Source organism: Neofelis nebulosa, chromosome X (assembly GCF_028018385.1).
Source record: "Neofelis nebulosa isolate mNeoNeb1 chromosome X, mNeoNeb1.pri, whole genome shotgun sequence".
Classification (NCBI taxonomy): Eukaryota; Metazoa; Chordata; class Mammalia; order Carnivora; family Felidae; genus Neofelis; species Neofelis nebulosa.
In genome coordinates, this window is record NC_080800.1 from 41,526,722 (window position 1) to 41,554,075 (window position 27,354).

The following is a 27,354-nucleotide window of genomic DNA, read 5'->3' on the forward strand; positions in this document are numbered from 1 at the left end:
AACACATACTGTATAATTCCATGTACGTACAAATCTAGAAAATGAAAAGCAGCGTGGTTGCCTGGGAGATAGCGTGGAGGGCTGGGAGAGAGCTTTCATAAAGGGGCAGGAGGAAACTTTTGGGAGTGACGGATGCGTTCATTATCTTGACGGCAGTAATGGTCTTGGGTGTGCGGACATATGTCAGAACTAACCAAATTATACTTGTTATGCATGTCGGTTTATTGCATGTCTATTCTACATCAACAAAGCTGTTAAAACCTTGAAAGGACTCCTTCGGTTATATCTTTGTGTCCCTAAGAACTTTGCTACACTGGCCCAGAATCAGGAGGTTTTCTGCAGCCTCTGATGGATAATGGTTGACCTTCAGTCGGGCTCTAGAGACAAGTTCTCATGGGGTCTTCTGGATCCAGAACTGCGTCTCAACCCCCTGCCTCCTTCATATTTTCCAAGTATGTTCTGTACCTGGCGTGATTTCTCTAAGGTCAATTTCAAATTACCATGGCCACATTGGGGAATTTTTGACATGAACAAGATTGTTGACTTAAGGGGCACCTTAGAACACAGAGGGAAGAAACCCTCACAAGGAGATTGCTCCTAAGAAATTCTGTTTATGTTTAACATAGGAGACTATGTTAGCTTCATTTCCAGATTTCAAGGATTAACTTGAAAGAGCTTTAAAATTACTTAGATGGGGGCGCCTGGGTGGCGCAGTCGGTTGAGCGTCCGACTTCAGCCAGGTCACGATCTCGCGGTCCGTGAGTTCGAGCCCCGCGTCGGGCTCTGGGCTGACGGCTCGGAGCCTGGAGCCTGTTTCCGATTCTGTGTCTCCCTCTCTCTCTGCCCCTCCCCCGTTCATGCTCTGTCTCTCTCTGTCCCAAAAATAAATTAAAAAACGTTGAAAAAAAAATTACTTAGATGGGTGGGGCCCCTGACTGGCTCAGTTGGAGGAGCACGTGACTCTTGATCTCGGGGTCGTGGGTTCAAGCCCCACGTTGGGTGTAGAGATTACATAAAAATAAAAAATACAAATCTTTACAATTATTTAGATTGGTAAAATTGTCAGTGGCCTGTTACTGTCTGAACCAGCTGCAATCCCAATATCTATCTCTATCTCTTTCTGTCTCTCCTATTTGTCAAAATGGGTTTTTTGTATCTATACCTTCTTCCCTCTCCTTCACGAAGGAACATAATTAGGGGCGTCTGAGTGGCTCAGTTGGTTAAGCTTCCGACTCCTGATTTCGGCTCGGGTCATGATCTCACAGTCTCTGGGTTCGAGCCCCGCATCGGGCTCTGGGCTGACAGTGCGGAGCCTGCTTGGGATTCTGTCTCCCCTCTCTCTGCCCTTCCCCTTGCAGGCATGTATGCTCTCTCTCTCTTTCTCACAAGATAAATAGACTTAAAATTTTTTTTTAAAAAGGGAGGAACATAATTAGCCTTTTACAACGATAATTTCGTATTTGTCTGAAGCTGGCTCCCTGTTAATTTTTTGGTTTCTCTCCCTCTCTCTTACACACTGGGGAAACTTTAAAGATTAACTGATCAAAAAACCATCCCGTCGTTATGTGTACACTCTAGGAATATCCAGCCCAGACAAACTGTCAAAGTCTAAAAGAAGAAAAGAAAATGTTACTCAATGATGTCTCTTTTTGTGGACACTGAAAAGTGTCCTAATAGCCTCCATAACTCTAGTTGTGAAGAAAGAAGAAAAGAACTTAACCCCAGGATAAAGAGCTTTTGATGGGATCAAGAGTATTTTTTTTTTTTTAACGTTTATTTATTTTTGAGACAGAGAGAGACAGAGCATGAATGGGGGAGGGGCAGAGAGAGAGGGAGACACAGAATCGGAAACATGCTCCAGGCTCTGAGCCATCAGCCCAGAGCCCGACGCAGGGCCCGAACCCACAGACTGCGAGATTGTGACCTGAGCTGAAGTCGGACGCTTAACCGACTGAGCCACCCAGGCGCCCCAAGAGTCCTTACAAATTAGTTTACCATTTAAAAACGTCGGCATAGGGGCGCCTGGGTGACTCAGTCAGTTGAGCATCTGACTTTGACTCAGGTCATGATCTCATGGTTCATGGGTTCGAATCCCATGTTGGGCTTTGCGTTGACCACACAGAGCCTGCTTTGGATTCTCTGTCTCCCTCTCTTTCTACCCCTTCCCTGCTCACGTTCTCTCTCTCCCTCCCTCCCTCTCTCTCTCTTTCTCAAAAATAAATAAAAATAAAAAAATTTTTTTAATGTCAGCACAGTATTTTTGGTTGGACAAAACCAGGGGTTAAAAATTTTAACCTTCTAAAATTCTTATACATGGGGTGCCTGAGTGGCTCAGTCAGTTGAGCAAATGACTCTTGACTTCAGCTCAGGTCATGATCTCATGGTTCATGAGTTCGAGTCCCACATCAGGCTCTCTGCTGTCAGCACAGAGCCCACCTCGGATCCTCTGTCTCCCTCTTTCTCTGCCCCTCCCCCGAGCACATATGCAGGCTCTCCCTCTCTCTCTTTCTCTCAAAAATAAACATTAAAAAAAAAAAGATTCCTTCTTTCTTTCCTTTTGCCCCGATCTCTCTAAAAAAATTAAAAATAATGAAACAAAACAAATTCCTATACCGGTGTTATGAGTTGAGTTACCATTGCTTCCATAACTTCATGTGTGTGTGTGTGTGTGTGTGTGTGTGTACAGTTGAACCTTGAACAATGCAGGGGCCAGGACACCGACCCCCCCTCCAGCACAAAAATCTCCATATAACTTTTGACTCCCCCAAAACTTAACTACTAATAGCCTGCTGTTGACCAGAACCTTTACCGATAATGAACAATTAACACATCTTTTGTATGTCCTATGTATCACACACTATATTCTTAAAGCTAGAGAAAAGAAAATGTTATTAAAAAATCATAAGGAGGGGCGCCTGGGTGGCTCGGTCGGTTTAGCGTCTGACTTCGGCTCAGGTCATGATCTCACGGTCCGTGAGTTCGAGCCCCGCGTCGGGCTCTGTGCTGACAGCTCAGAGCCTGGAACCTGTTTCAGATTCTGTGTCTCCCTCTCTCTCTGCTCCTCCCCTGTTCATGCTCTGTCTCTCTCTGTCTCAAAAATAAATAAACGTTTAAAAAAAAAATTTAAAAAAAAAATAAAAAATAAAAAATAAATCATAAGGAAGGGGCGCCTGGGTGTCTCAGTCGGTTGAGCGTCCGACTTCAGCTCAGGTCACGATCTCGCGGTCCGTGAGTTCGAGCCCTGCATCGGGCTCTGGGCTGATGGCTCGGAGCCTGGAGCCTGCTTCCGATTCTGTGTCTCCCTCTCTCTCTGCCCCTCCCCCGTTCATGCTCTCTCTCTGTCTCAAAAATAAATAAATGTTAAAAAAAATTTTTTTTTAAATCATAAGGAAGAGAAAATACATTTGCAGTACTGTATTTATCAAAAAAAAATCCACGTAGGAGTGGACCCACACAATTCAAATCCACGTTACTCAAGGGTGAACTGTATATATGAACACAATGAAATGATAGTGTCTTTTTAAAGAGTTTAATTTTATGAACGAATTAAATTCCTACAAAGCACAGATTTGTAAGATGTAACATGTTAGCTAATTGAAATTTCTGGATCTTGACTTTAAGACTTTAGGTAAATGATTAGGGTTTTTGTTCCCAAGTGTTTTATTTAAATTCTATGTAGTTAACATACAGTGTAATTACTAGTCTCAGTGTAATACTCGGTGCTCATCACAACACGTGCCCTCCTTAATCGCCATCACCTATTTCCCCCCATCCCCCCACCCCCCTCTCTTCTGGTAACCATCGGTTTGAAAAATGATTAAGTTAATTGATAAGTAATCTTTAGATGCCTGGATAGTTTCTCTTTTTTTATTTAAAAAAAAAAATTTAGTGTTTATTTTTGAGAAGGGGGGAGGGCAGAGAGCGAGGGAGACACAGAATCGGAAGCAGGCTCCAGGCTCCGAGCCATCAGCCCAGAGCCCGACGCGGGGCTCGAACTCACGGACCACGAGATCGTGACCTGGCTGAAGTCGGACGCTTAACCGACTGCGCCACCCAGGCGCCCCTTTTGTTCTCATTTTCTAGAATGGCACTGTGCTTATCCATAAATTCAGGAAAAGTGCGGACAAGTAATGGAATTGGAAAGCCCAAATTGTCAAAGCTCTCAGAAACCCCTTGAATGTCTATGGCCTCACAAAGAGCATACCTTGTTTCACTGAGTTTTTACAAATTGAAGGTCAGTGGCAACCCCCCCCATCGTGCAAGTCTATCAGCGCTATTTTTCCAACAGCATTTGCTCACTGCATGTCTCTGTGTCCCATTTTGGTAATTCTCATAGTATTTCAAATTCGTTCATTCCTATTTGTTATAGTCATCTGGAATCAGTGATTATGACTCACTGAAAGCTCAGATGATAATTAGCATTTGTTAGAAATAAAGCACTTTTTTATTTTTTTATTTTTTTTAATTTACATCCAAATTAGTTAGCATATACTGCAACACTGATTTCGGGAGTAGATGCCTTAGTGCCCCTTACCCATTTAGCCCATCCCCCCTCCCACACCCCTCCCGTAACCCTCAGTTTGTTCTCCATATTTATGAGTGTCTTCTGTTTTGTCCCCCTCCTTGTTTTTATATTATTTTTGCTTCCTTTCCCTTATGTTCATCTGTTTTGTCTCTTAAAGTCCTCATAGGAGTGAAGTCATATGATTTTTGTCTTTCTCTGACTAATTTCACTCAGCATAATACCCTCCAGTTCCATCCACGTAGTTGCAAATGGCAAGATTGCATTCTTTCTGATTGCCGAGTAATACTCTATTGTATAGATATACCACATCTCCTTTTTTTGTTTTAATTTACATCCAAATTAGTTAGCATATAGTGCAACAATGATTTCAGGAGTAGATTCCTTAATGCCCCTTACCCATTTAGCCCATCCCCCCTCCCACAACCCTTCCAGCAACGCTCAGTTTATTCTCCATATTTATGAGTCTCTTCTGTTTTATACCACATCTTCTTTATCCTATAACTATAAACATGGGGGTGCATGTGTCCCTTTGAAACAGCATCCCTGTATCCCTTGGATAAATGCCTAGTAGTGCAATTGCTGGGTCGTAGGGTAGTTCTGTTTTTAGTTTTTTGAGGAACCTCCATACTGTTTTCCAGAGTGGCTGCACCAGCTTGCATTCCCACCAATAATGCAAAAGAGATCCTCTTTCTCTGCATCCTCGCCAACATCCGTTGTTGCCTGAGTTGTTCATGTGAGCCATTCTGACAGGTGGGAGGTGATATCTCGATGTGGTTTTGATTTCTTTTTCCCTGATGATGAGTGATGTTGAGCATTTTTTCATGTGTCGGCCATCTGGATGTCTTCTTTGGAGAAGTGACTATTCATGTCTTTTGCCCATTTATTCACTGGATTATTTGTTTTTTGCATGTTGAGTTTGATAAGTTCTTTATAGATTTTGGATACTAACCCTTTATCTGATATGTCCTTTGCAAATATCTTCACCCATTCCGTCAGTTGCCTTTTAGTTTTGCTGACTGTTTCCTTCACTGTGCAGAAGCTTTTTATTTTGATGAGGAACAACAACAACAAAAAAAACAGTAGAACACATTAATGAAACCAAAAGCTGGTTCTTTGAAAGAATTAACAAAATTGATAAACCACTATCCAGTTTGATCAAAAAGAAAAAGGCAAGGACCCAGATAAATAAAATCAAGAATGAAAGAGGAGAGATCACAACCAACGCAGCAGAAATAAATACAATACTAAGAGAATATTATAAGCAATTATATGCCAATAAAATGGGCAATCTGGAAGAAATGGACAAATCCCTAGAAACATATACACTACCAAAACTGAAACAGGAAGAAAGAGAAAACTTGAACAGACCCATAACCAGTAAAGAAATCGAATTAGTAATCAAAAATCTGCCAAAAAACAAGAGTCCAGGGCCAGATGGCTTTCCAGGGGAATTCTACCAAACATTTAAGAAAGAGTTAACAACTATTCTTTTGAAGCTGTTCCAAAAAATAAAAATGGAAGGAAAACTTCCAAACTCTTTCTATGAAGCCAGCATTACCTTGATTCCAAAACCAGACAGAGACCCCACTAAAAAGGGGAACTATAGACCAATTTCCCTAATGAACATGGATGCAAAAATCCTCAACAAGATATTAGCCAACTGGCTCCAACAATACATTAAAAACATTATTCACCATGACCAAGCAGGATTTATACCTGGGACGCAGGGCTGGTTCAATATCTGCAAAACAATTAATGTGATTCATCACATCAATAAAAGAAAGGACAAGAACCATATGATCCTCTCAATAGATGCAGAGAAAGCATTTGACAAAACACAGCATCCTTTCTTGATAAAAACCCTCAAGAAAGTAGGGATAGAAGGAGCATACCTTGGGATCATAAAAGCCATATATGAATGACGCAATGCTAATATCATCCTCAATGGGGAAAAACTGAGAGCTTTCCCCCTAAGGTCAGGAACAAGACAGGGATGTCCACTCTCACCGCTGTCATTCAATATAGTATTGGAAGTCTTAGCCTCAGCAATCAGACAACACAAAGAAATAAAAGGTATCCACATCAGCCAGGAGGAGGTCAAACTTTCACTCTTCACAGATGACATGATACTCTATATGGAAAACCCAAAAGATTCCACCAAAAAACTGCTAGAATTGATTCATGAATTCAGCAAAGTTGCAGGATATAAAATCAATGCACAGAAATCGGTTGCATTCCTATACACCAACAATGAAGCGACAGAAAGAGAAATCAAGGAATCGATCCCATTTACAATTGCACCAAAAACCATAAAATACCTAGGAATAAATCTAACCAAAGAGGTGAAAAATCTATACACTGAAAACTATAGAAAGCTTATGAAAGAAATTGAAGAAGACACAAAAAAAAATGGAAAAAGATTCCATTGCTCCTGGATAGGAAGAACAAATATTGTTAAAATGTCAATACTACCCAAAGCAATCTACATATTCAACGCAATCCCTATCAAAGTAACACCAGCATTCTTCACAGAGCCAGAACAAATAATCCTAAAATTTGTATGGAACCAGAAAAGACCCCGAATAGCCAAAGCGATCTTGAAAAAGAGAACCAAAGCAGGAGGCATCACAATCCCAGACTTCAAGCTATACTACAAAGCTGTAATCATCAAGACAGTATGGAACTGGCACAAGAACAGACACTCAGATCAATGGAACATAATAGAGAACCCAGGGGGCGCCTGGGTGGCGCAGTCGGTTAAGCGTCCGACTTCAGCCAGGTCACGATCTCGCGGTCCGTGAGTTCGAGCCCCGCGTCAGGCTCTGGGCCGATGGCTCGGAGCCTGGAGCCTGTTTCCGATTCTGTGTCTCCCTCTCTCTCTGCCCCTCCCCCGTTCATGCTCTGTCTCTCTCTGTCCCAAAAATAAATAAAAAATGTTGAAAAAAAAAAAAATTTAATAAAAAAAAAAAAAAATAGAGAACCCAGAAATGGACCCACACACGTGTGGCCAACTAATCTTTGACAAAGCAGGACAGAATATCCAATGGAATCAAGACAGTCTCTTCAGCAAGTGGTGCTGGGAAAACTGGACAGCGACATACAGAAGAATGAACCTGGACCACTTTCTTACACCATACACAAAAATAAACTCAAAATGGATGAAAGACCTAAATGTAAGACAGGAAGCCATCAAAATCCTCAAGGAGAAAGCAGGCAACAACCTCTTTGATCTTGGCCGCAGCAACTTCTTACTCAACACGTCTCCGGAGGCAAGAGAAACAAAAGCAAAAATGAACTACTGGGACCTCAGCAATAAAGCACTTTTAAATTAAGGCATGTACATTTAAAAAAATTTTTTATTCTTCATTTTTGAGAGAGGGACAGAGTGCGAATGGGGGAGGAACAGAGAGAGAGGGAGACACAGAATCTGAAGCAGGCTCCAGGCGCCGAGCCTGATGCGGGCTTGACCCCATGATGTACATTTTTTTAGACACAATGCTATTGCACACTTAATAGACTACAGTATAATTTTTTTAATGTTTTTTAAATTTTTTTTTAACGTTTATTTATTTTTGAGACAGAGAGAGACAGAGTATGAACAGGGGAGGGGCAGAGAGAGAGGGAGACACAGAATCTGAAACAGGATCCAGGCTCTGAGCTGTCAGCGCAGAGCCCGACGTGGGGCTCGAACTCACAGACCGTGAGATCATGACCTGAGCTGAAGTCGGACGCTTAACCGACTGAGCCACCCAGGCGCCCCTAATGTTTATTTTTTTAATGTTTATTTTTGAAAGAGAGAGAGCACGAGCAGGGGAAGGGCAGAGAGAGAGGGAGAAACAGAGTCCAAAGCAGGCTCCGGGCTCTGAGCTGTCAGGACAGAGCCCAAAGCAGGGCTTGACCCCACAAACCGTGAGATCATGACCTGAGCCGAAGTCGGTGCTCAACCGACTGAGCCACCCACGCGCCCCAATAGACTACAATAACAAATGAGCTTTTATATGCATTGGGAAACCAAAAAGAAAAAAATTTCATTTGACTCACTTTATTGAGAAATTCACTTTGTTGCGGTGGTCTGGAACCGAACCCGCAAAATTTCCGAAGTATGCCTGTATTGCCATTTCCCTTGATGGCAACGAGGTGGGTCCCCTCTAAGATCCACAAGTTATTTCCTAGAGAGTTAATAAGGGGTTGACCCCTGCGTTTCAAAAGAACTTCCAACCCTCTGCCCCAGCGGATTACAAGCTGATATGACTAATTACCCCAAAGGACTCACATACCTCCAGCTTTATCACCGGCAGGTCCAAGCTGCGTTTTCAAAACACCCCCCTGCCCAACCTCTGCAAGATCTCAAACCTGAAAGTCTGGTTTTCTGAAAACTGCCCGGGAGCCTCAGTGGAAAAGACCTTATCAAGCACTCTTAGCAACTGACATGGCAATAAAGTTCATGTTTCTCAACTCAAAAGCTACACATCACTTTATCCTGACAACTGGATGACCATCCCACTGGGACACTAGACAGGATTCTTAGGAACCTTCCAGAAACCACGGACCACAGAAGGGGACCGCTTCTGCCCAAGGTTAATTTTCTGATTCTTTAGCAGCCTTTTTCTTCCTGTTGTTGTAATTGACACTCCCCAGTAATCAACTGAAAGGCTTCTCAGTAGGGTCCTCCTTACCTTCATCCTGTGACTTTTGACCCTCTGTGATCTTCTCCCACTTAAGAAAAAAAAAAAAAAAAAACGGGTTCTCTCAGTCCACAGCTACTGCTCTCAATTTAACTGCTGACAAAAAAAATTAATCATTCTTCCTTTATTTTTGTTAAATTTATGTATTTGTTTTGAGAGAGAGAGAATGCACACGCAGGTAAGGGGCAGAGAGAGAGAGAGGGAGAGAGAGAGAATCTCAGGCAGGCTCTGCACGGCCAGCACGGAGCCCAATGAGGGGCTCGAACTCACAAACCATGAGATTGTGACCTGAGCCGAAACTCAGGCGCCCCTAATCATCCTTCCTTTAAATGTACCTCTAGGGGCGCGTGGGTGGCTACATCAGTTAAGCAGCAGGCTCCGGGTCAGGTCATGATCTCACGGTTCACGAGTTCGAGCCCCTCATCAGGCTCTGTGCTGACAGCTCGGAGCCCGGAGCCTGCTTTGGATTCTGTGTCTCCCTCTCCCTCTGCCCCTCCCCTGCTCATGCCCTGTCTCTGTCTCTCTCTCAAAAATAAATACACATTTAAAATTTTTAAAAATAAAATAAAAGATCCAAGACTTAACCTGAGAGTTCATGAGGTAGCAGGAGAGCCAGACAAAGCAACAGTTCTCAGTCGATGTGGCGACATAATTTGCCTCCAGATGCTACGAAGGATACAGCACACTTTCGTAGTATTGCCAACAGGGCATAACCTGAATTAACCATGAGGAAAACTCAAAGAATCCCAAATTAAGGGACATTCTACGTTTCGAACTCCAAAAATGTCAATGTCATGAAACAAAGGCCGAGGAGCCCTTCCAGATTAAAAGGGAAGAAACACAGCTAAATACAACGCTTTACTCTGGATTCGATTTGGGAATGGAATGTTTTTTTTTTTTTTCCTTTTATTAGAAAGTACATTAGTGGGACATGAAATTCAGGTAGATAATATTGTATCGATGCCTGATCTTGATTAACTGTGGTGTGCTGTGGTTATATAAGAGAATGTCCTTTTATTTTTAGGACATGTATTCCAAAGTATTTAGAGGTAACAGAACATCATGTCTGCGACTCACTCTCAAACTGGCCGAGAAAATATATATATATTTGCATTTATATGTAAATGAGACAGAGGAAAATAAAGCAAATGTGGTGGACTGTTAACATTTGAGGAATCTAGGGGCGCCTGAGTGGCTCAGTTGGTTAAGCATCCAACTCTTGATTTTGGCGCAAGTCATGATCTCATGGTTTGTGGGTTTGAGCCCCACGTGGGTCTCCACGCTGACAGCGTAGAGCCTGCCTGGGATTCTGTCTCTTTCTCTCTCTGCCCCTCCCTCGCTTGCTCTCTGTATCTTTCTCAATATAAATACAAATAAACCTAAAAAAAAAAAAAACATTTGAGGGGCACCTGATGGCTCAGTCAGTTAAGCGTCTGACTCTTGATTTCACCTCAGGTCATGATCTCACCGTTTGTGAGTTCGAGCCCCATGTTGGGCTCTGCGATGACAGTGTGGAGCCTGCTTAGGATTCTTTCTCTCTCTCTCTCTCTCTCTCTGGCCCTCCCCTGCTCTCTCTCTCTCTCCAAAATAAATAAATACACTTAAAGAAAAACATTTGAGGAATCTAGGTAAAGGGTAATCATGAATCCTTTGTACCATTTTTGCAACTCTTCCGTAAGGGTGACATTTTTTCAAAATAAAGTTGACATCCTGCCTACCAAAAAAAGTGCTGTATCATCACTCTGGCGCGCCCGGGGGGGGGGGGGGGGGCGGCGGGGTGAAGGTGAATAAGATTGCATCCCTGCCCTACAGGACTCGGGATCTAGTGGGTCATTTTGGCTGCAGATCCAAAGGGGTGAGGCTAGCCCCCCAGGGAAGTGACAGCAATGTGGGCAAGAAATGGGGAAGCTTGAATTAACTACGGAAGTGCCAGCAGAGCCAGAAAGGCATTAAAAGGACAATTTCTATGATCTGGTGACTAACCGGACTTGAGGGAGGGAACAAGAAGAGAAGGGCTTCTTACACAGTCTATTGCTTATAGACCATCGTCCCATTCCCAGGTTTGTGGAGAATAATGTGATTGGTTTGGGACAGCTCCGTGGGGGCAGTCGAGTAGAGAGCCTCTGAACTACCAGCCTGTGGTTGGGGGGAGAGGTCGGGGCTGAGATACAGTTTGGGGTGTCGTCAGCATTAGGGAGGTAGAAGAAGCCATGTGATAGGGAGAGGACACAATAGAACCCCAGAGAAGCATCTGGAGACCGCGGTCCCGTTCTTGGCCCCACCCAAGGAAGTGTCCTTCAAGTGTTTTTTTTTTTTAATGTTTTTATTTTTGAGAGAGAGAGACACACACACACACAGAGTGCAAGCAGGGGAGGGGCAGAGAGAGAGGGAGACACAGAATGGGAAGCAGGCTCCGGGTTCTGAGCTGTCAGCACAGAGCCCAATGTGGGGCTCGAACCCACGAGCCATGAGATCATGACCTGAACGGAAGCCAGACGCTTAACCGACTGAGCCACCCAGGCGCCCCAGGTTCTTATTTTTCTACTGATGGTTTGGCCTATTTGCCAGAACTCTCCCAGCTTAATGTGTGACTGGGAGTCTCCTCACTTTGTAGACTTGTGTTTTCCTATCTTTAAATGGGGGCACGGGAGAGCGGTTGACTTAAGTAACCTCCCCGGGATGAAGGGGAAATAATTGAGGCCGGAAGTGCCAGTTACTCTAAGTTTCTAACCTTAAACTTTGAGCGGCGATTCCTCCAACCATCTCCTGCCCGTCTAGAGCCATGTGCCTTTCCATCTTGGTTTCTGGCCCTTCAACTGGAACTCCAACAGTGATTGTGACCTGAGTGTGCTAAGGGGTTTTAGGGCAGTGCAGATGGCAAGGAATGTGACACCGGATTGAGAGAGATCAATAATGAGGTAGCACTGGCCGCCTGGGTGGCTCACCTCGGCTCAGCGCATGATCTCCTGGCTCATGAGTTCGAGCCCCGCATCCGGCGCACTGCTGTTAGCGCAGAGCCCGCCTCGGATCCTCTACCCTCCTCTGTCTCTCTGCCGCTCCCCCGCTCAGCTCATTCTCTCTCGCGCGCAAAAATAAAAATAAACATTTAAAAACAAGTAATGAGGCAGCACTGACCTCGCACCCAACACATACAATAAAACACACAAATCTCAAGCGTAACCACCCCGATGACTTTGACAGTTCGTATTTCTGTGCAACGCAAACGTTCATCCGGATACGCGCCCATCACCCCAGAAAATTCCTTTCACCCCTTCACAGTTAATCCCCGGCTCCCATCCCCCCAGCGGCAACCACCGTTCTGTTCACCTCCCTCCCTGAATTTTTTTTTTTTTTTTTGCACTGTTTTAACCTTGGAGGTTCTTTAGAGAAACTGCGAAGAGTGTGGAGCTGAACCGTACTTAGGATCGATAGGATCTTTAAATCCAATCAAACAAAGCCTTTCCGCTTCCCCCACCAAAACCGTTTCGCAAGAGCTGGCCTCCAGCCACCAGGCTTTCTTCTCCGCTAGGAAAAGGGTGGATTTGTTTAACCGCTTTGTTCTTTCCTTTTTTCACCTGTTTGTGTTTAACCGGACCCTCGACCGCAATCTCTGCTAGGCGTTTTAACCATTTTTCTTGTTTAAGTAAGAGATAAACTCGAGCTCTCCGTCCAAACTCCGAGGCTTAGGTCCCGCGGGCTCCAAGCCTGTGCCCCGCCCCCTCCCCCCTGTCCGGGGTGGCTTCGTAGGATTCTTCCAGGAGCCCCGGAGGAGGGGCCCAGCGTTGGGGGTTGCGAGTCCCCACCCCCCACCTGCCGAGCCGCCGCGTCCCCCGCCCGGCCCTCCCGGCTGGGCTGCCTGACCTTTGAGCCGCCTGCAGGTCGCCAGCCTGGTGAGTGCCCGGGTCGGGCCGGCCTCCCCGCCCCCCCCACTCTCCGGGGGAGGAAAGGTCTGGCGACCGCCTTGCGAAAGCCCCTCGGCCCGCTCTTCCGACCGGGGTCGGCCGGCCGGAGACCGACTGCCCCCTGCGCGCCCCGGGGACCCCGCGCCCTGCGCGCCCCCGCTCGGCCGGCCCGTGCACCGGGCGGCCTCGACCTGCAGCTTTCCCAGGGCCTCGCGGTCGCCCGAGGCTGCAGCGGCGCCGCCGGGTCGCGCGGAGGCCCCTCACCCGCACAGGTACCGCAGGTGCAGCGGGGGCACCCGCCGCCGCGTGCCCGCTCCCCCCTGCCGGGCCGCGGGTGCCCGAAAACCCCGGGCGGGAAAAGGACGTCTGCCGGCGCGCCTGGCTTGCACGCCGGGAGCGCCGGGTTAGAAGTCGCTGTTGCAAAAGTCCCGCGTCTGATCTTGGGCCTTATCTCAGACTGATAGCAGGAAGGCCTTTGGAGCCCGTGCCAAATTTTAACAGCCGGCGCGGATTCCGAATGCTACGACGCTGGCAGTCAGCATTTAAAGCCTATTTGAGCCGTGTCTTATAAAAAAAAAAAAAAAACAAAACAAAAAAACAAAACAAACAAACAAACAAACAAACAAAAAAACAATGTATCGAAGGAAATTTAATTAAAACAAAGATTCTTTTCCTTTTCCCCGTGTCACTCATTTGCCCCATCCGTGGGTGGGACCCCTCACTTCAAAGCAGAAAGATGCCAGGGAGAAAGTTGCCTGTTTTTCCTCGCCCATGGGGTTACTTAGGTAATGTTGGTTTATTTGTTTCTTTTCTGATTTTTCTTTGTCTTCTCCCCGTTCGCTGGTCACGCTCTGGCCTAAAGTCCCAGCATGAAATGTTCCTGCCTGCGGAGTTTAGACTCCTTGCCAAACTGGCACCGTGCCTTGCTAGGCGGCCAGAAACAGCTGTCCCACGGGGGTGCCCAGACCGTGCCCTTTTCTGCACCCCTTCCATCGCGTGCAGTTGAAAAGGGGTGTCCGTTCTCATTCAGTTCACGGAGGAACGTATTTCGAAAAGTGCAGTTCAGAAAAAGGCAGAGCAGGAAGGTTCTGGCCTTTGAGCGGTCAGAGAAGGGAATCCGCATCATCCGCGCAGGGGGAGGGCGGCGGGAGCTGGTGTGCTGCAGGCGGGGGAGGGGCCACCAATGAGGGAGCTGCCCGCCCCCGCCCCACCTTGGGGGCTAGGGCGCAGGCATAAAGGGCAGCCGTACCCCGTCCGAGCGGCCAGCTCTCCGAGGGTCATTGGCACCGAGGTATGGATGTTGGGGTGTTGTGACTTTTTGCCCCCTCTCTTTTCAAAAGATAGCTTGAAAATAGGCACTGGGAAGTAAGTCAGTTGAAGATGTCTCATGCTGGACTGTCAGCTCTGTCTTCATTTTCCTATGCGTGTCTTCCTGCCACATGGCGTTATTTTGTTCTGATGAAGGGAAAAGTGGCTTTCCTGTTCTGGTAAAAACCCAGTCTGTACTTACCAGCGCCTCAGGCCAGGTGTTTTGCTGAAGTTGCCCGACGCGGTTACATTTTACCTTATCTCTGTTAACCTTCCAGAGATCTCTCGCATGATCATGTCTTCCGTTAAGATTGAGTGTGTTTTGCCGGAGAACTGCCGGTGCGGCGAATCTCCCGTGTGGGAGGAGGCGTCCAACTCTCTGCTCTTCGTCGATATTCCGGCAAAAAAGGTTTGCCGGTGGGATTCGCTCAGCAAGGGAGTGCAGCAAGTGACCGTGGGTAAGGATGAAGGCGGGGCTCTCCCTGGGACCTGCCCGGATGGCTGTCTTTTCCCTGGGGAGTGGCTGTCACCTGATGTGTCATTCCCCAGGGACCTTCCTGGTAAAGGGTACTAGGTATGCTTTAACACTTTTGGATTTTCCTGCTCTCTGTATCCCCTGTGTCCTCCCACTTTGACCCAGGAGAAACTTCTGGATGGTCAATACTTTCCTCTTCCTCTGTGGGGGAGACGGCAACATTTCCCCATCTTGTTTTGCTCAGGGGGCGGCGCACAGTAGGGTCTTTCCGTAACATCCTCGGGTAACAGCTTTAAAAGTTGCAGACCCCGGTTGTGGCACAGCAAAAGCTGTCTTATCCTGGGTCAGGCCAAGCCCTTAATCCGCGAAAAGAAATAACAGGCATATCCCTTTGAACATAAAAAGAAGGGCTTTCAGACTTACAAAGCATCAACCAGGCCTATCCGGTCATGATAACAAAATAAGATTCAGGACAAAATTCAAGGGCATTTGGATGAGATTGTTTATGGCCACGTGATTCCCAGTGGAGGGGTTTCTCATTCTCTGGCGGGGAAGGGTGTGGGCTTGGTTAGAGATAAGGAAGTTGCTTATTTTGTGCTAATGAGAAGAGATACCAGGAATTCCTGTGACCTCGGGATGGCTCATCCCAGAACTGGTGACCTCAAACTTTTTTTTTAATGAGTGGGAACAGCTTCTTTTTTTAAATTTTTAAAATTTATTTTGAGAGAGAGAGAGAGCAGGAGAGAGGCAGAGAGAGAAGGGAGCATGACCTGAGCCGAAACCAAGAGTCAGACGCTCAACCTACTGAGCCCCCCGGGCGCCCCAAGAGGGAACAGCTTTTTAATTCACCCAGGGATATCAGTTCGGCTGGAGGCAAAGTGACTGTGACCAGCAGTCAGAGTGGGGACAGGGACCTGTTGCCTTCCCCAGTCTCTCTTTGCCAGCCTGCACACATTAGGGATATATCCCCACCTCCAATCTGCAAACTACCCCCCACAAACCATAGAAAAGGCTTATGATGTCAGCAGTCACTTAGGAAGTCTCAGGCCACAGGTCAGGATCCATGATGAGAATGTGACCTTCCCTATAGTGTCCCGCACATTCTCCGGGCCCCTCGATGGCTGGAATCAACTTCTGAACAGGGCTTTTAGCTAAGACCTGCTCCCGGAGCACCTGGCGCCTTGTGCTTGTTGAAGAGGTGCTCAGAAAATGTTTTCAAAATAAATTCTGGTCAATTGGTTTCCTGTGATTGCTCACCATGGTAATCAATCTCTCCACTTCAGAAGTCTCCTTATACGTGGAAAAATATTAAACCCAGGAAACCTAACATTTAAAAAGTACAAAATGTAGGGGCGCCTGGGTGGGTCAGTCGGTTAAGCATCCGACACTTGATCTCAGCTCAGGTCTTGATCACAGAGTCATCAGTTCAAGCTCGGCACTGGTTGTGAAGCCTACTTAAAAGAAAGAAGAGAGGGGTGCCTGGGTGGCTCAGTCGGTTAAGCGTCAGACTTTGGCTTAGGTCATGATTTCGCGGTTCGTGAGTTCAAGCCCCACATCAGGCTCTGTGTTGACAGAGCAGAGCCTGGAGCCTGCTTCGGATTCTCTCTCTCTCTCTCTCTCTCTCAAAAATAATATAAAAAAAAAGAAAAAAGAGAGACAAGCCCTGTTTCGGAGGGAGAGTGAGATGTCGCAAAGCCTAGTTACCAGAACCAAACGCAGTTTGTAGCTCTGGGTATCCTGGAGACCAGGTGAATCGAGCATCACTTGCTCTGTGACAGCTACTCTGGTGTCCCCTTGTCCCCCCACCCCAGTTAGGGACCCCCTCCTTCGAACTTGATGTGACACCCGCCCCAGTGTATGGTGGCTGTCGCGGTGTGACTTCCCTGCTTCTCCCACTAGACTGGAAGCTTCCAGAAGAGTTGGGTTTCATTCCCCTTTCTAGCCCTGCTGCCCAGAACACTGCTCAATGAATATACTCTGGTTAGGTAGTCTGCACCCTTCAACTGACGGGAGAGGGCACTCCCATTGTCAAAAGAGCTGGAATCCCCTCGGGGTGGAATCCCCTCGGGGATGTCTGGTGGCTCGATGCCTGCGGTGGGCCACTGGGCCGCTGGCCCACGTGTCGAGTCCTGAATGCTGCTTTTGCTTCTGCAGATGCCCCCGTCAGCTCTGTGGCCCTTCGCCAGTCAGGAGGCTACGTCGCCACCATTGGAACAAAGTTCTGTGCTTTGAACTGGGAAGATCAGTCAGTGGCTGTCCTGGCCACAGTAGATAAAGATAAGAAAAACAATCGATTCAATGATGGGAAGGTGGATCCCGCTGGGAGATACTTTGCTGGTATGGTTTATCTCTAGCACCTGTTGACTGAGCCTTGGCGATAAGCAAGACTTAGAGTTGGACTGGTAATGGGTCTTGGGGTCTTTTATCATTACTTGAGTAGCCTTTGACTGAAAACAAAATCCCGTAAGAAAGGCTTCATAAATATCCCTTTCAATTTCTGTCTCCAGCAGAGACTAAAGCGTGCATGGTACTTTTGTAGTTTAAATGAGTTTTAAAATAGGGGTTTTGTGGGGTGCCTGGGTGGCTCAGTCAGTTAACCGACTTCATCCGACTTCGGCTCAGGTCATGATCTCGTGGTTCGCGGGTTCGAGCCCCGCATCAGGCTCTGTGCTGACAGCTCAGAGCCTGGAACCTGCTTCGTGGATTCTGTCTCCCTCTCTCTCTGCCCCCCCACCCCCGCCCCTACCCCTGCTCATACTCTCTCTCTCTCTCTCAAAAATAAGTTTAAAAACATTAAAAACTTTTTTTAGATAAATAAATAAATAAAAAGTTTTGGGGCCCCTGAGTGGCTCAGTCGGTTAAGCGTCCGACTTCAGCTCAGGTCGTGATCTCACGGTTCATGGGTTCGAGCTCTGCATTGGGCTCTGTGCTGACAGCTCAGAGCCTGGATCCTGCTTCGGTTTCTGTGTCTCCCTCTCTCTCTTCCCCTCCCCCACTCATGCTCTCTCTGTGTCTCAAAAATAAATAAACATTAAACAAAACATTAAAAAATTACATTGGTACAATTTCATCTGATGTACTATCTATATTCCAGTTTGGCCATTAACCAAATAATGTCCTTTATAGCATTTTTCCCCTCTGGCACAGGATCTAGTCTATGATTATGTATTGCATTTACTTGACATGTCTCTTTAATCTTCTTTAGTTGGGAACAGTACATAGCCTTTCTTGTTTTTTATGACACTGCCATGTTTGAAGAATATAGTCCCATCCAACTCCCCTTGTTTTTTAAATTTATTATTCTTGTTATTCTTATTATTAATGTTTTATTCGTTTTTTTTTTAAGAAAGAGAGAGAGAGAGCATGAGCAGGGGAGGGGCAGAGAGAGAGAGAGAGAGAGAGAATCTTAAGCAGGCTCCACACTCAGCTCAGAGCCCGATACAGGCTCAATCCCATGCCCCTGGGATCATGCCCTGAGCCAAAATCAAGAGTCAGACGCTTAACCAACTGAGCCACCCGGGTGCCCCAGTTCTGTGGCACTTTGCGAGACAAAATAAAGATGTCGTCAGGGTCGCCTAATATTTTGAGCAATATTTGCATAGTGTAGATTTTCCTATCCTTTCACTTAGTCACTATCTGTATCATTATATCTGAAGTGAGTTTCTTATACCTAGCAGATAGTTGGATTTTTTTTTAAATCATCTTGAAAATATTTTAATTGATATGTTTATTGAAATGTTATTTACATTTACTGTAATTACTAATATGTTTTGAGTTAGATCTACCATTTTGTTAGTTGCTTTCTCTTCCTTCCCTCTGTATTTTTTGTTCCTCTGTTTCCCCTTTCCTGCCTGCTTTTGGGTTGTGTGAACATTGTTTTAGAATTCAATTTTAATTTATTTGTGGTGATCTTTTACTATATCTCTCTGTATAGTTTTTAAGGGCTTCTGAAGAGATTGCAAAATATACAGTTAACTTTTTGCAGTCTAGAACCAATATTTTACCACTTCAATTGATCTTCACTTATTTATGCTATAGTTGTCTTTTTTTTAATGTTTACTTATTTTGAGAGAAGAGAGCACGCACACAAGAAGGGCAGAGAGACGGGGAAAGAGGCAATTCCAAGCAGGCTCCTTGCTGTCAGTGCAGAGCCCCAGCCAGGGCTTGATCTCATGAACCATGCGATCAGGACATGAACCAAAATCAAGAGTCGGACACTTAACTGACTTAGCCACCCAGGCGCCCCTGTGCCCCTGTGTTGTCTTTATATATGTACATGTAAGCCCCATCGGAACATGTGATTTTTGGGGCGCCTGGGGCGGCTCAGTCAGTTGGGCATCTGACTTCAGCTCAGGGAATGATCTCAAAGTTCATGGTTTCAAGCCCCGCATCAGACTCGGCACTGACAGCTCAGAGCCTGGAGCCTGCTTCGAATTCTGTGGCTCCCTCTCTCTCTCTGCCCCTCCCCTGCTCACACTCTATGTCTCTCTCTCTCTCTCTCTCTCTCTCTCTCTCTCTGTGTCTCTCAAAAATAAATAAACGGTAAAAAAAAAAAACTAAAAAAAAAATCCTATGGCAAATATTGACACATTCGTCTTAGTAAGCAACCTGTATGTTTAGGTTCAGAGTATTTACCAGAAAAGCTGTGACCTGCTGTCTGTGAGGTACTCCTAGGATCTGGTCCCCATGTGGGCCACTCAGCGCTGGTCTGAGACTCAGGAGTTCTAACCACAGCTTCATTCCCAGTCTTTGGTATGCTAATTAGAACCAGATTCGTGCACATACAAGTTGAAGATGAGCCCGGAGATCATAAACAGCTTTATGGAATGCCAATTTCTGAGCAACATCCCTCTTCACTATTTCCGGGTGCCTTCCATTTTCCTGGCTCTCTCCTTGTCACTCCTCCAGCCAGAAACCACCCTGTCTCTAGGACGGTGCTGTCTCTGGGGACCAAGCAGCAGGAGGGAGGGAGAGAGAGAGAGAACGTAAACACAGCAGTGTTTGGCTCTGCCTTTTTGGAGCTACACCTTCACCAAATGGAGAGGAATGTCCCCTTCCCTGAGTCGTGGTTCCTGCAGTTTCTGTTGCTGGCCACCGTCTGCCATTGCTACCGTTGCCGCGGAACTGACGGAACGGAGAAAGGCATGGAAAATACCCAGTCTCTGAGCCTCAGGAGTTTCCTTTTCTGCTCCCTGGGCCAGATTCAGAGGGTTCCTCTTGGATCCCGGTCTTCGCCACAGCGCTCACGTCCAAGTTCCAGGTTCCAGGCCGTGTTGAGTTCAAGCTGGGACATACTGGAAAATAAAACAGAGCACTCCCCACCAGTTAGGTGGCATTGCACATTCTGGTGTTCTTCCCTGGAGCTTCCTGATACGTACTTTTCAGAGTTCCCAAATAGCCACATGGTTACAGACGTTATAGTTGTGCTCAGGGCAAGAAAATGGGGTTGGCGAACATGTACTCCTTCTTATCTGGAAGAACTATATGTAACCTGTTGGTATAAGTTTAATTTGCATTATAAGCAAGGTAGGTGTCGTTTATTTAAAATTTTTTGATGTTTATTTTTGAGAGAGAGAGAGAGAGAGAGAGAGAGGGCGCAAGTGGGGGAGGGGCAGAGACAGAAGGACAGAGGATCCGAAGCAGGCTCTGCCCGGACAGCACAGAGCCCGACACGGGGCTCAAACTCACAAACCATTGAGATCTTGACCTGAGCCGAAGTCGGACGCTCAACTGACAGGGCCACCCAGGCACCCCAGTAGTTGTCATTTTTGGAAACGGGACCCAGGTTGGGATTGTATGATCATCTCCTTGACTTGATGATGGGCAGGGAACCCTGGGATAAGAGGTGGTGCAGGGCACGGGGCAAGATGCTGTGGAGCTAACCTCGGTGCTTTTTGGGCTTTGTAGGCACCATGGCCGAGGAAACGGCCCCAGCAGTTCTGGAGCGGCACCAGGGCTCCCTGTACTCGCTCTTTCCTGACCACCACGTGGAAAAGTACTTTGACCAGGTGGACATCTCCAATGGTTTGGATTGGTCCCTGGACCACAAAATCTTCTATTACATTGACAGCCTGTCCTACTCCGTGGATGCCTTTGACTACGACCTGCAGACAGGAAAGATCTGTATGTACTTTTTCATTATTCCTTTTAATACTGCTGGTGAGTTTTTTTCCCCCCCCTCTGTATGTAACCAGTAAGCTGCCTCTTCCTCAACTCGTCTGAAAAGGTCCTTATTTGGGGGGGGGGGCGCCTGGGTGGCTCAGTCGGTTGAGCATCCGACTCTTGATCTCGGCTCGGGTCACGATCTCACGGTTTGTGAGTTCGAGCCCTGAGTCAGGCTCTGTCCTGACAGCGCAGAGCCTCCTTGGAATTCTCTCTCCTCTTTCTGCCCCTCCCCTCCTCATGCTCTCTCTAAATAAATAAGTAAGTAAGCTTAAGAAAAAAGGTCCTCACTTGTGAAATAAGGGACTGTCTGGTGGTTACTATGCCAGTATAGTCACAATTACACAGACCCGACTATTTTTTCCAGTGAAGCCGTGGCCCTCAACACAACTAATGGTGGCCGCCGTTGCAATAATATGAATAGATCCTTAATTCCCTTTCTTGCCACCATCTCTAGAAAGAGGCTCACCTTGAAATGGATCCTATTCTACCGGGATGTGCCTATAGGGAAGCAATACACAGGACAATGAGCTAAAGGAAGAGAAAGTTAAGGTTTGGGGTTGAAATCTCTCACTTGCGCTTTAGTTAACCATAGGAAGCTACTCAGAGACAGATGAATAATCTTCCAAAATAGAGAAGTTTACAAAGTAGTTGCAGATTGTTCAATTCCGTCAATGGGTTCTACATGAGCCGTATTTGGAAGCTGGGAGGGAAGGAGTTCTTGAGAAAAATCTAGAAGGGAGTGCTTGAAACTGTTTTGTGAAAGGTGCCAAACCACAAGAGCCAAACCCATAATGAAAATGACATGAAAAAAATCACAAGACTCTCATATAATTTAACCAGAGGCAAACTATTTCAGTACTGATGTTTTTGCTCTGAAATATAAAGTGCTCTGTTTTATGACTGTTTTTACCCATTTTACTTACGCATTTTTTTATTTTTTTTATTAAAAAAATTTTTTTAATGCTTATTTTTTGAGAGAGAGAGAGAGAGTGAAACAGAGTGTGAGCAGGGGAGGGGCAGAGAGAGAGGGAGACACAGAATCCGAAGCAGGCTCCAGGCTCTGAGCTGTCCGCACAGAGCCCGACGCGGGGCTCGAACTCACAAACCGCGAGATCATGACCTGAGCCGAAGTCGGATGCTTAACCGACTGAGCCACCCGGGCGCCCCTACTTACACATGTTGTTTTTTTTTTAACTTTTTTCTTCCATAACCCAGTGCAGTTATTAGAATGACCTGGATTTCGTAAAGTTCCTCTGGAGTTTGATGGTTTTTTTGTATACTGTGATTCCCCCTTTAATGCCAGCCAGTTAGTTGGCTTCAGAATACCTTTCCTTTCAGGAACAAGCTTTTTTTTATATTTTTGAATGTTTATTTTTGAGACAGAGAGAGAGAGCACGTCTGAGCGTGAGTAGGGAAGGGGCAGGGGAAGACGGAGACAGAATCTGAAGCAGGCTCTGTGCAGACAGCAGAGAGCCCAAGGTGGACCTCAACTCAAGAACCCCGTGAGATCATGACCTGAGCTGAAGTTGGATGTTTAACCGACTGAGCCACCCAGGCGCCCCAGGAACAAGCTCTTCAATGTTTAGTTTTGATAAGATGATTTTGGAGCATTTGGCAGAAACAGAACTGGTACATCTTACTAGTTTTTGCACGTGAACTGTTCACATGGTACCATTATTTTTATAACCATAAACTGAAATGTATCAGGTCTAACCATAGACTGAAATGTATCTAAGATGTGCAAGAGCTTCAGTTCGGGTCAGCCTCAAAGAGAACTATTGGTATTTTGTTAAGAATTCCAGGGGCGCCTGGGTGGCTCAGTCGGTTGAGCGTCTGACATTGGCTCGGGTCATGATCTCGCAGTTCGTGAGTTCAAGCCCCGCGTCGAGCTCTGTGCTGACAGCTCGGAGCCTGGAGCCTGCTTCGGATCCTGTGTCTCCTCCTCTCTCTGCCCCTTCCCCACTCATGCTCTGTCTCTGTCTGTCAAAAATGAATAAACGTTAAGGGGCGCCTGGGTGGCGCAGTCGGTTAAGCGTCCGACTTCAGCCAGGTCACGATCTCGCGGTCCGTGAGTTTGAGCCCCGCGTCAGGCTCTGGGCTGATGGCTCGGAGCCTGGAGCCTGTTTCTGATTCTGTGTCTCCCTCTCTCTGCACCTCCCCCGTTCATGCTCTGTCTCTCTCTGTCCCAAAAATAAATAAAAAAAAACGTTGAAAAAAAAAAAAAATTTAAAAAAAAAAAAAAAAAAAAATGAATAAACGTTAAGAAAATTTTTTTAAATAAAAAAAAAAGAATTCTACTTTTTGGAGCACCTGGGTGGCTCAGACAGTTGAGCGTCCGACTTCGGCTCAGGTCATGATCGCATGGCTCGTGAGTTTGAGCCCCGCATTGGGCTTTCTGCTGTCGGCGTGGAGCCCCCTTCGGATCCTCTGTCCCCCTTTCTTTCTCTGCCCCTCCCGTACTTGCAATCTCTCTCTCAAAAATAAATAAACATTAAAAAATTTCTACTTTTTTCTCTCCTCCTCTGAAAGCTTAGACAGATAGGTCTGTACCCAAACCAAAGAGAGTATGATCATCCCCAAATCATGTGGTAAAAATCCTTTATTGAGGAGTGCCTACTTACGTTTCTGGACATTTTTGTTTTTTATTATCTATTTAATTTTTAAAGTTTATTTATTTTGAGAGAGACAGAGAGAGCATGAGTTGGGGAAGGAGAGAGGGAGAGGGAGAATCTCAAGCAAGCTCTGGGCAGTCAGCACAGACCGAGACACGGGGCTTGAACTCACGAAACCACGAGATCATGACCTGATCCGAAACCAGGAGTCAGATGCTTAACCAACTGAGCCACCCAGGCACCCCTGGACGTTTTTGTTTTAAAGTTATGAACTCTTGGGCACCTGGGTGGCTTGGTCGGTTGAGCCTCCGACTTCAGCTCAGGTCATGATCTCGTGGCTCGTGGGTTTGAGCCCTGCATCGGGCTCTGTGCTGATGGCTCAGAGCCTGGAGCCTGGTTCGGATTCTGTGTCTCCCTCTCTCTCTGCTCCTCCCCCAGTCATGCTGTCTCTCTCTCCTTCAGAAAGAAATAAACATTAAAAAAAATAATAAAAAATAAAGTTATGACCTCTTCTGAACCATCTCACATGCCAGACCCTGACTAAGGAAACGTGATCAGGATTTACAGTCAGCTTGAGCATCACTGTCTGATGCTCAGTATTGAGCGGCCTGTTGTTTCGTTGTACGCATGTGTGTATTTGTTTGTTTTTAACTACAGCCAACCGCAGAAGTGTGTATAAGCTGGAGAAAGAGGAACAAATTCCGGATGGAATGTGTATTGATGCTGAGGGGAAGCTCTGGGTGGCCTGTTACAATGGAGGAAGAGTGATTCGTTTAGATCCTGAGACAGGTAAAAATAAAAAATAAAAAAAATCCCTGCCCTATCTAGAAAAAAACAGACACTAGCAACGGGAGAAACTACATTACTGACAAAGTTATACAGAGATATATTCAAAGGTCTCGGTAGGGTGATTTTGGAAATAAAGGCCAAACATATAGCCCCGAATTTACAGTCAGTCTTCCTTTCCTGCGGAGGTAAGTCTTTTGGGCCAACACAAATCATCAGGGAAGGTTAAGTCAAATACATGGCTGGTATCTGACCTCCACTTTTTGACTCCTCTTTTTGGACTATCCCTAATCTTCTGCAAGGAGTCCAGAAAGGCTGTGCAGGTTGGAGATTTGCTGGAGCTAGACTTTCAATAAAATATTTGCTCCTCTAGGGAAAAGACTCCAAACTGTGAAGTTGCCTGTTGATAAAACAACATCATGCTGCTTCGGAGGGAAGGACTACTCTGAAATGTACGTGACATGTGCCCGGGATGGAATGGACGCGGAGAAGCTTCTGCAGCAGTCTCAGGCGGGTGGGATCTTCAAGGTGATCTGGCTCTTTCTTTTATCTTGAGGGTGAGATTGGGGAGATCCTTGGCTAAGTAACTGAGCCATTAGTGCCTTTTCATACTTGTAAACATCATGCTAGACTTGTAAAAACATTTTATTCAGGGGCGCCTGGGTGGCTCAGTTGGTTGAGCGTCTGACCTCGGCTCAGGTCATGATCTCGAGGTTCATGAGTTTGAGCCCCGCGTCGGGCTTTCTGGCATCAGCATGGAGCCGGCTTTGGATCCTCTGTTTCTCTCTCTTTCTCTCTCTCTGCCCCTCCCCTGTTGCACTCTCTCTCTCTCAAAAATAAATCAACATTTAAGAAATAGCCTAAAAATTTTTTTATTTAGATTTTCTAGACTATAAGCCCAGGACGATGTGTTCAGCCTACTTTGTGGTGTACTTCAAAATATTTTGGGGCTTCAGTAGTGCTTGTTGAAATTCTATAAATTGGTAGAATGGGCTTGGAAAACCATTGTTTGAAACATGTTTATAAGATCAATTGAGGGGAGCCTGCGTGGCTCAGTCGGTTAAGCGTCTGACTTCAGCTCAGGTCATGATCCCACGGTTCGCGAGTTCAAGCCCCACTTTGGGTTCTGTGCTGTGACAGTTAAGAGCCTGGAGCCTGCTTTGTATTCTGTCTCCCTCTTTTTTCTGCCCCTTCCCCACTCATTTTCTCTCTCTCTCTCTCTCTCTCTCTCTCTTTCAAAAATAAATATACATTAAACATTTTTTTAAAAAGATCAGGTGATTGTTTTGATGTCACAAAAATATCTTTGGGTTTCTTAACTTCCTTTTTGCAACAAAACAAACACTGGTAAAAGTCATAGACCTCTCAAGCTGAAAAGAAATAAGAAGATGGTAGAAATAAAATCAGGTATTTTTAAATTTTATTTTAGAGAGAGAGAAAGACCACGCACAAGCGGGTGAGAGGGGCAAACGGGGGGGGGAGAGAGAGAGAGAGAGAGAGAAAGAGAGAATCTTAAGCAGGTTCCATGCTCCGCACAGAGCTCGACTCTGAGCTCGATCCCACAACCCCGGGGTCATGACCTGAGCCAAAATCAACAGTTGGACGCTCGACCAACTGAGGCACCCAGGTGCCCCAAATTCAGGTTTAAATACAAGTTAATTGTAGATGGTTGCCAGTTGGATTATTATCAATGGACCACCTAATCAAGTAATTCCTTTTTATGATAGGAAATAAAACAAGGATGATTGGTGGCTAAGTAATAGTATTATGAATCACAAAACTGCTTTTAAAGAATACTTGGGAGTTATCTTTTAGCAAAGTTTCTCTCCTTTCTTTTTTTAACAGATAACTGGCCTGGGAGTCAAAGGAATTCCTCCCTATCCCTATGCAGGATGAAGACACAGAAAATTCTAGAGCTGAAATTTCAATGTAGTTACCAAAAAAATAAATGATGTGATAAAAATTTTTATTTACAATTTTTTTAAGGTAGAGCATTTTAGTAAGGGGTGACAGGTAGTTTTGATAACACTACAAGGCCTTCTGAAAAGGTATGATAGAAATGTAAAGAATTGTTCAACTGTAAATTAACCTCTTGATTCTTTGCAAATAGCTAGAAGGAGAGTGGGGAGGGACCCTATCTGTTCTGTATTCCTTACTTATTATACCTAAAGCTTCAAAAAATTAATAAATACTGGCCTGGTAATGACTTATTATGATTATATTCCTTTTTATTTTTATCATAGTTTTATAAAATATACTGCAATGCTAACCTACCCTCATATTATTCTTCCTATATGCTATTTTTTACAAGCTAAAATATTCCTGGAGGTTAAGAATTAAACACTCTAGCAAAATGCATGCTTCCAACAGCCACCTAATAAATGTAAAAGTACTATATGACTTTATAGAAAGAATACTTTTATAATTTTTAGTGTGTATTTATTTATTTTAATTTTTTTAATGTTTATTTTTGAGAGAGGGACAGAATATGAGTGGGGTAGGAGCAGAGGGAGAGAGAGACACAGAATCTGAAACAGGCTCCGGGCTCTGAGCTGTCAGCACAGAGCCCAATGCGGGCCTTGAACTCGCAAACCATTGGATCATGACCTGAGCTGAAGTTGTACACTTAACCGACTGAGCCACCCAGGTGCCCCTAGAAAGAATACGTTTTTAAAAAAAAATAGCTTTATTGAGGGCGCCTGGGTGGCTTAGTCGGTTGGACATCTGACTTTGACTCAGGTCATGACCTCATGGTTCGTGAGTTCAAGCCCCACATCAGGCTCCGTGCTGACAGCTCAGAGCCTGGATCCTACTTTGGATTCTGTGTCTTCCTTTCTCTCTGTTCCTCCCCTGCTTGTACACTGTCTCTCTCTCTCTCTCTCTCTCTCTCTCTCAA

General features: G+C 45.7%; 1 protein-coding gene across 3 annotated transcripts; it reads left to right on the plus strand.

Annotated features, from left to right (window-relative positions):
• The first annotated feature begins 12,988 nt into the window (after positions 1 to 12,988).
• Positions 12,989 to 26,668, plus strand: RGN (regucalcin). Of its 3 annotated transcripts, none has more exons than XM_058713131.1 (7): positions 12,989 to 13,100; positions 14,699 to 14,878; positions 17,050 to 17,232; positions 20,803 to 21,018; positions 24,330 to 24,461; positions 24,832 to 24,986; positions 26,304 to 26,668. In XM_058713131.1, exons 2-7 carry the CDS (start codon positions 14,710 to 14,712, stop codon positions 26,352 to 26,354), a joined length of 906 nt encoding a protein of 301 aa, XP_058569114.1. In that variant the 5' UTR covers positions 12,989 to 13,100; positions 14,699 to 14,709; the 3' UTR covers positions 26,355 to 26,668. The 3 variants fall into 3 exon arrangements, with proteins under 3 accessions (XP_058569114.1, XP_058569115.1, XP_058569113.1); XM_058713132.1 differs by lacking the exon at positions 12,989 to 13,100 and adding an exon at positions 13,162 to 13,384; XM_058713130.1 differs by lacking the exon at positions 12,989 to 13,100 and adding an exon at positions 14,266 to 14,403.
• The last annotated feature ends 686 nt before the right edge of the window (positions 26,669 to 27,354 follow it).